The sequence below is a fragment of the Mchenga conophoros genome, linkage group LG10 (genome assembly GCF_057382185.1).
Source record: "Mchenga conophoros isolate Kocher_MC1m ecotype Shallow Benthic linkage group LG10, M_conophoros_male_GT1.1, whole genome shotgun sequence".
NCBI classification, from domain to species: Eukaryota; Metazoa; Chordata; class Actinopteri; order Cichliformes; family Cichlidae; genus Mchenga; species Mchenga conophoros.
Genome location: NC_140535.1, coordinates 30,293,506 through 30,302,444, shown reverse-complemented (window position 1 = coordinate 30,302,444; position 8,939 = coordinate 30,293,506). Strand labels below are relative to the sequence as shown.

General features: G+C 42.2%; 1 protein-coding gene across 1 annotated transcript; it reads right to left on the bottom strand.

Moving 5' to 3' along the window:
* Positions 1-1,772: 1,772 nt before the first annotated feature.
* kcnj1b (potassium inwardly rectifying channel subfamily J member 1b) lies at positions 1,773-5,852 on the bottom strand. The gene is made up of 2 exons (XM_085289778.1): positions 5,591-5,852; positions 1,773-3,534 (listed from the first exon to the last, which is right to left on the bottom strand). The coding sequence occupies exons 1-2, from the start codon at positions 5,605-5,607 to the stop codon at positions 2,379-2,381; spliced, it is 1,173 nt and encodes a 390-aa protein (XP_085145904.1). The 5' UTR covers positions 5,608-5,852; the 3' UTR covers positions 1,773-2,378.
* Positions 5,853-8,939: the final 3,087 nt, after the last annotated feature.

Sequence of the window (8,939 nt, the reverse complement as noted above, 5' to 3'; positions counted from 1 at the left end):
TGTAGTTTAATTGCTTCTGCAGGTCTTCACTTCTTTTTTTCTTGTTCGGTTAGAGAAATGTAGCCTATTTGGCCTTGAACAAGTGCATTAAAGTCAGATTCAGTGTCAGGGACAACCAAAGGGCAGGATGTAGCTGTACAATACCCAGGTCTGGTCTTAAAGCCTTATGTAGGTCTCAGAAGTTCTAGAACTTCAAAGTTCTGTGACCAGAACTTTAAAACAACATCCTCTAAATAAAAACTAGACAAACATAGCAACAGTAACCAAGGAAAGCAGTGCTTTTGTGTAATTATTCCATCTCCATGGCACTGGGGGATAAAGTGCGTCGTTATAAACGAATCAGGCCTCTACCAGATTAACAAAAGCTTCTGCACCTTCCACTCAGCTCTCTCATCTCTGTCTACTTAATTTTTTCTATTCAGCTGCTTCAGACTCACTGTGCCGATCTCTTTCAGCAGTTCTGCTCATTGTTATGCAGATGAAGCCCAGTAAACTCTGTAAATCCAAATGGGATGAAAGCCATTTCAGAAGTCTGTCACTTCCTCACTGACAAAAATGTCGAATGCCGGTCTTAAATGAACAGCCTGCCTTGCTGTTGGAACACCTGCAGAGACGCGGTGCTGCCATAACAAGGTCCATCAATCCACCCCGAAACGGTGGATGAATGTTATCAGATGTTGTTTTGTCGGTTCTGTCTTCTGCCATCAGTACACTGTGGGGCATTGGGGAAAAGTGTGAACATCAAAAGTTTGTTGTATGAACCTTTTCAAACATCCCTGAGAATATGAGAGACTGCTGGCAGAACTGGGACAGTTGGGAGAGAAAAAAACAACAAAAAACCGTCTTTATTGCTGAATGAATTCTTTGTAATGTAAGATGGCACTGATCCTAGCCGTGGTCTGATCTTCTTTGGTGGTTCGGCCAGCTGTCTCAGCTTTTTTGGCATCTTTATGTATTGTTGAAAACAGACATCAATTTAGGAGAACATGACTATGTGACGAACATCTTATACAGAGTCATCAGGATGAGTCCTCATTGCCTCTTATGTTTTACATTTCATTTATGTTTCATGAAATCTGGGAAATAATCCTTTATACTCAAGCTAATACTATACTAATACTAATACTAATGCAGAATGACTATCAAAAGCTGTTGCAATACAAAAAAGCTTTAATTTTTTGTCAGCAAATGATAGACATCCTATATCCATCCAGTTTCTGGCACTTACATGGGTCTGGGTTGTGAAGGGGGAGGCAGTCGACACTCTTCTCGGGGGACACTGAGGTGTTCCAGAGCCAGCCAAGACCTTTCCAGCATGTCCTGGGTCTGCCCAGCGGGCCTCCTCCTGGCTATATGAAAGACCTCACATGGGAGACGCCCCAGTCGGGTACCAGAACTACGTTAGCTTGCTTCTCCTGTGGACCCGTCACTCATAGGAGGGTATAAGGCCTCCTTCAACTGTGGATTGGGGTGGCACTCAGGGGCAAAGGTCCTGGGAGTCCGATCACCAGCTCCCAAACTACTAAGGGTTGTCCTATCTCTGCATGCACAGTACTGCACAATGCATCTACTACATGATACACCCATTTCGCATAAATCAGTCAATTTGAAGTTATATTATCTACATCTTTGTGGTATATTTCAGTTCTGTTTATAGCACACTCTGATGAAATATTCAATGTGTAAAGTACAAATTGTGCAATAAAATCAAATGTAAGTCAGTGAATTGTGAAAAAGCTTTTATTCCAACTAAGGATGTTACTTTCCCTGAGAAGTTAGCGTACAGCGTTACACAGGATGATCTACAAAATGTAGACTGGTCACAGTTAAAATCCCAGTTTCCTAATTATTCAGGCATACAGGATCTGTCAAAATGACAAAAGACACCACAAAGTTAGTGTTGTAATAGAAATAATATGCAAACTCAAAAGGCACTACCTTTTATTTCCTCCTGCAGCCTTTAAGGCACACACTTTTCATTATAACAGGCTCAGGTCCTAATCTTCTCAAGAAGTACCCACTGTGCATCTGCTCTTTTACCCCCTTTCATTTTCTGTGCGTCAGAGCTACAATCCATCTTTCTGACGTTACCTATTCAAAGTCCCAACAGAGGTTTGATTGCAATGAGCAACTCCCACTCTGTCTGATTTTTTTTCAAACAGTTTAACAGCTGTGGATGTTCGTTCTGTTTAAGGAAAAAGAGCTGACAACAATTCAGATGCTGAATGGTTCACCGTGACCAAATATTTATTCGCCGGTGCAGTCTGACTTAGAGTGAAACTGGTTCAAAGGAAGTGATAGGCGCCAGCTTTTACCACTTTACTTCCCACATTCTGATTCACAGTTTCAATGAAAGCGTAGGCTCCTTTTCTACCAGCTCACATTGTAGTGACATCCACAGAGTCATGTATGTCAATCACCTGAAAGCCCGGGTTATCAATCCCCCTCTTTAGCTGGTTATTGTGATTTTCTTGGCTGTGGTTGTTGTGGTTTCTCTGGTCTACGTCGGCCTCAAAGCAGTGGACGCAGTGTGGAGTGGTGACCCGGACGCTCTTGGAAAAGTTAGAAAAATCCACATGGTACTTTCCTGTCTTGGTGCGGGAGATAATCGGCAGAAAGCTGTATCCCCACTGGATCTCCTGTGGGATGTAGGAAGTTCGGACCTGACAGGAGGAGCTGGTGGACTCGGCTGTCCCATCCAAAAAGACCACCAATTCAAAGTCCTGCTGAGGAAGGGTGTCAGCCGACAGATCAAAGAAAGGACTCGATCTGTTAATCACATGGTACAGGGTCAAGGGGCAAACAAAAAACAAGTTATCCTTGCCAGCATCAACCATGAAGTCAATATCCACCTGGTCCAGGATGATGGTCTCGCCATCCGGTGTGGTCGTTGTCCTCAGCAACTTCCCATAGATCTGGCTTCCGATTAGTAAGGTCTTTCGAAGGTTGGCCACTCTGATCAGGAGACACAGACTTCCTTTCTTCAAGCAGATGACAGCTGTGTGGCTGAAGGTCACAGTCTTTGCCCTTTTCTTTGGTAAGGAGATTTTAGCTAGGATGATACCACACATGAAGCAGTTGATAAAAACCCCAACTAGAGACTGGATGACAATTAGAGCCACCGTGCCAGCACAGTGGCCAGTCAGTGCTCTGCCTCCATACCCAATGGTGGTCTGGGTCTCTAACGAGTACAGGAATGCCGTTGTGAGCCCGTTAACGTTGTCTATACACTGGATGTGTCCTTCAGTCCGGTTCTGTCCAGCGAGATCCCCGTTGCTCTTTGCAATCCAGTACCACAACAGGCTGAAAATGAACCAGCTGCCTGTGAACACAGCCACAAACAAAAGGAGAACAAACCGCCAGCGAATCTCCACAAAGGTGGTCCAGAAGTCTACCAGGTACGCAAACTGGTTACTGTACTCGATGTTCCCGAACTCAATGTTGCAGTGCCCGTCTTTGGTGACCAGGCGGGTTCTGTGGTTTCGTTGTCCAGCTGGCTGGTTGTGACCCTGGAGCAGCTGGAACATCCTGGAGCTGGAGGAACAAATACAGTTAAGTATTAGAGAGTACAAACTCTCCTCTAGGGAAGTTAATGCTTGCAAAATCACACATGCAACACCTACACATTCAGAAAAAAAACCCTCTCAGTTGACATATTTCTACCTTTATTATCGCTATGACCTTTAGCACCTTTAGTCTTCTTTCAGATAATTCCACCTTTAGTACCTTTATTCTACTGTTTGATAATTCTACTTTTATTACCTTTGTTTTACGTTTGTCAGGGGTTGTTTTTAGTATTGTCTTTTGTACCTTAAAAGGTCAGACTTGTATTTAAATGAACTAGTTTAAAAATTTGCAAAATCAGGTACATGCTGCCCCTTATTTTATAATATGCTTTTTTTCATCTTACTGATGGCTCAAAGCTCCCACAACTACAAAGCAGATACAGAATGAAACTTGTCAGAGTGTAAAATCTTAAAATCTAAGCATTAAATGTTTTGTATTTGACCAAACAAAGACTCTTTCCTGATATTGCACCTAAAATCTAGAAGAAATTGTACTGTACTAAAAGGTACACACAGTTACTTTAAGGTAAAATAATTAGCCCAAGAGAGTAGATTCAGGTTCACTGTTCCGCTGGGACAGAAACTGAGTGTACTATCGTTTAACGTTATCGTTAGAATGAGGAGAAAGTTAGCTGAGACCTTACACAGATAATATTAAAAAAAACATTTGACAGATTTAATGTCCACATAGACAAACAGGGCAAAAGTCAGTGTGTTACACTAGTGATCTGTGTTTCCATGCATGTCTAACTACCAAGAAAATCTAATTTAAAGACTAAAACAAATAATGATTCGATTTTGATTAACAAGTATTTTCTGCGCTGGCCTGTTGCTCATTCCCGTGTGACACGGAGCTCCATTATCATTATAAATCTATTAGAAACATCAATTAACCACTCAGTTTATTACCACAAACACACACACTACATTTAATTTAGATTTAATCACACATACACATGCCCTGCTGCTGTAAATACTAATTACAGGAATTTGTAACTGAGAATAGTCCCTCCACAAATCCACATTTACACCTTTAACTGTTTAAAAAAAACTATGATGCACAGCAAACTACTGAACCTTTTTTTAAATAAAAGTGTAATGCATCTTATGGATTTTAGTTTTCTTTATGAAGATTTACAAATAGAGCAATAAAAAAAAACAGGTTTTGAGCAGAAATATATGAGCAATATGATCATACAGTTTTAGCCAGTTTTGTTAATTAAGGCTTTGTGCTCAAATATGAGATATTATAGTATTTTTTTTTTAAATTGTAAAAAGAAAATGTATAGATTCCTGTCAAGTAAGGTGACCCAGACTCATTTCTTGCACTGTAAATTACATTTTGGCCCCCCAATGTTTTCTTCAGTAGAAAAAAAGACCACTCACAGATGCATTGTTCTGGTCTTCTTATAAAACATGTAAAACCTGCACCAGGCTCGTTCAACCTTGACCATACAGCCTCAACCAGTAAACAAATGTCAGAACAAGACAGAAAAGGGGGACTAAAATTTAGAGATCGAGGGTATAACAGGTAGAGAATTTCCTTTCTTATCATTAGAATAGAAGTATTTCCAAGATAATACATAACCTATGTATGCACAAATACATTGTACTTATTAACTGATCTGAATGGTCGTTAAATAGCAGAGTATGTACCGTGCAGCGTGTACCGCGTGGTCCACTTTGAGTGTTGCATAAGACGTACTGAATAGATTGCAAAAAGGACCCAAAACTTTAAAAGTTACATATTTTTGGACTGAAGTTTACCCCAGATTGAAAATAACCACAGGTTGTATCTTAAGAGCTATTTGTTCAACATTTAACCGTTTTAACAACTGTTTTTTTTTCAGTCATTCATGGAGGTGAATGACTGAAAACGGAGGTAATTTTCTTCCAAGCAGCTACAGTCGCCCTAAAAACACTATGGATAATATATATATATATATATATGTGTGTGTGTAAAATAAGTAAAGCTTTAGATCTTCAGTTTTGTAGAAAAATAGAAAAGTTTTGTTGGGACATACCTGCTCCGTGAGACCATGGGCCCAAAGTGCTCACTGGATCTCTGCAGGACCTTCAGACTCCTTTCTTTCAGCAAGTGGCCATGGAGGCGTTGGAAAGATTTTAATCCACAGTGAAATTTCCTAATCCCAGCCACATGCCACCATGTACACTGGCTCCATACACTCAGAAGAGCCAGCCAGGGAGCTCCCAGTGGCCGTCAGTCCTCTGAGACCGACAGAAGGACTCTCTTCTTCAACCCATCAAAAAAGTTTAATAACACAACCTCGGGCTTCATCGGGAGTGGGCTCGCCTCGGCTGCAGCAGCTTTTGACAGTGTAGATTTGGGGACCAGCACGAGGAGGGGGGAATGTTCGGGAAGTTTGGTGTAAAAGGCCTCGACGCCTTTGTGTGGCTGAAGGTGCGTCTATTGAAGAGGCCTCAGTGACCGGTGCAAGCACTCATGCTGTTTTGTTTTCAGCCCTGAGAACATTTGAGATTTACGTCAGGCCTCACAAAGAATTCCCTCAGTTGCATTTCCCCTGGTTCCCCTCCCCCTCTTTGAACCTGCAAGGCTGCCTCCCATTTACATCAGAATGAAGAGCTGCAGGGCAAGAGTGTCTGCAATATTCTGCTGGCTGCAGGAGGACCATTTTCATATCTGTGGAGCAGATTACCATGATCTGTGATGCTGAATTGATAAGCCCACCCCAACCCCAGCAGTGATGAATATAAATGCCACAGCTGCATGTAAGTAAAGGGAGAAGGAAGTGGATGCAGAGGGTCTGCAATTCAGATAGAATCTTACAGGCTCCTGTAGCAGCGTAATTTAAAGAAAGTCATCTCACACCCAAGTGTGTTTAGCTCCAGGCGCTGTGCATTTCTAAACGTGCTGGCAGAACACATCTGCACATCACACTCTGCAGGTTCATTGAAGGCAAAGTTCAGCATTTGGGGAAATAAGCTCATTAAGTTTCTTGCCAAGAGTTAGAAAAAGCATGTCTGTATGCTCGATATGAGGGAAATACGACCCTCGACTGAGTTAGCTGTGCAAAAAGAATGGAAACGGCAAGAGGAGCACACCCTGGTTTAGTCCTCCACATCTCACTAATGAACGTTGATTCATACAAAAGGAGAACTGTGTGAATGTGAAACACTATGAAGCAAGCTGAGGTTAAAAGGTGATATATAAGTGCAGACCATTAACAATCATCACATTCTCCCAGCAGGACTCCAAGAAACTGCTGTGACCAACAAAGTCAGAGCACGTCAACTACAACTGTTCAGAGAAAATACTTTATTTTTATAGGTTTTATTTTTATTTTTACACCATTTTTCACTCTAAATGTGATACAAAGTGGATCTTTGCGTGAAGAGGGGGGAAGAGGAAGCAGAAAGAGTTCAATCCAAATCGCTTATCCAGGCCGAGGTCAAAGACACAAAAGTTCGTTCCCAGTATGCCCACCTGTGCAAATCAGGTAAATCCAATGATGACGAGTTCAAAGGTAAGGAAGCAGCAAAAAGACACAAAATTCAAAGAAAAGACGTGACACTTATTTTTTCAATGCAAAGGTTTCAGCCTTGTGGCCTTCAACTGCCACAGGCTAAGGAGGAAAACAACACTTTACAGTTCCTCCATGGAGATCCTGAGATATATATAATCTCTCCAGCAGGTTTAGGCCCTACCCTGGGGCGTCCTCCTACTCGGATTTGCCTGGAAAACCTGGACACATCCAAGTGCGGGACAACATTGCTTGGAAGTGGGAAACCGCGGTTTCCTCTTGGAGCCAGAACTAGGAGGAGAGCATTTAAGGCAGTGTCTAATGGCCAGGCCTGGATGGAGCCGTGGACCCTGTTCACCACCCTCCAGGACAGGCACTGGGGTTGGGTGCACAGCGAGCTAGCGAAGGTTGGAGCCTGGGAGTGTTGATGGTCACATTGTAGATAGCTGCCTCTCCTTGAGCGTGGATCAGCTGGAGGTTTCTTCCTGTTAAAAGGGAGCTTTTCCTTCCCACTGTCACCAAAGTGTTTGCTCATAGGGGGTCATCTAATTGTTGAGATTTTTTCTCTCTTTTCTCTGTATTATTGTTGGGTCTTTAGCTTAAAATATAAAGTGCCTTGGGGTGACTGGTATTGTGATTTGGCACGAAATAAATAACATAAAATTTAATTTAATTCAGTTGAAAGGAACCAAAACAAGACAGACCAGACCAATCAGAATGGAAAGGAGCACAGACAATCCAAATAAACCATTTAATTTATTTATACTGGGTTCTGTGTCTGCTTTGGCTTTCCACATAAATTATGACAGATTTAATGAGCAGCTTTCTCAACATCCCTTAACTGTAAAATAAACCCCAATGGTTTTAATCGTGTGTACCCTGAGCTGATTTGATGACGGAGGGGGTTAAGTTCAGCCCGACAGCTCACTCATTACCATCTCTGTGATGAAAACATGATCCACTTTCAAGGCAGTTTATGAATTGCTTTCCGGTAACTTTGGTAGAGGGGCTTTTGTCGTAGCTCTGCTTTCATACTTACCTCAGAGGCAGTGAAGGAACCTGTTGGTGGGGTTTTGCCGGTGACTGACTCTGCCGTGCAAAATGATTCATTCTTTGCTGGTTTGCTGCATTGAGCGGCAGGAAGCTGAGATGTGGAGGATGCGGAGGTGTCTGGTCTGTGGGGAGCAGGGTGGTTCATAAACTCCTCTGAAGTTGCAAGGCGAAACCACAAATAATGCAAAATTGTTTTTCAGCGATGGAAGGCAACACTTGCAGGTGCAATTAGTCCCAAACTTGTCGCTGTGTGCTGCTCGTACTTCTTCTGCAGCACCTGGCAGTCCTCTTCACTGTTTTTAAAGAGGGAACAGCTGTGCCATCCTGAACGATCTGGTGCCTGTCTTAGGTGTGATAAATTAACCTAAACTTGTAGAGTTTTCTGTAATTTAAAAATTATAGATGGACTACTATGTGGGAACAGTGGAGCCCTGAAGTCAATCAGGGCCCTTCACCAGCACGTTTCTTAATAATTAGTGTCACTTTTGATCAAATTCACAACATGGTCCAATGGGGAAAGATATTGTATCATTTTTATGACACACCAAAAAATACATTTTACATGTTTTACGTGATGGCAAGCTACATTGTAGCCACAGCCGCCCCGGAGCAGCTGTGGCTACAATGTAGCTTGCCATCACCAGTGTGTGAATGTGTGTGTGAATAGGTGGATGACTGAATCTGTAAAGCGCTTTGAGGTCCTTAGGGACTAGTAAAGCACTATACAAATACAGGCCATTTACCATTATTGTATTTACGTAAGTGATCTCTCTATCACTATCTCTACCACTAATTGAAAACAACAAATGGTTCACCT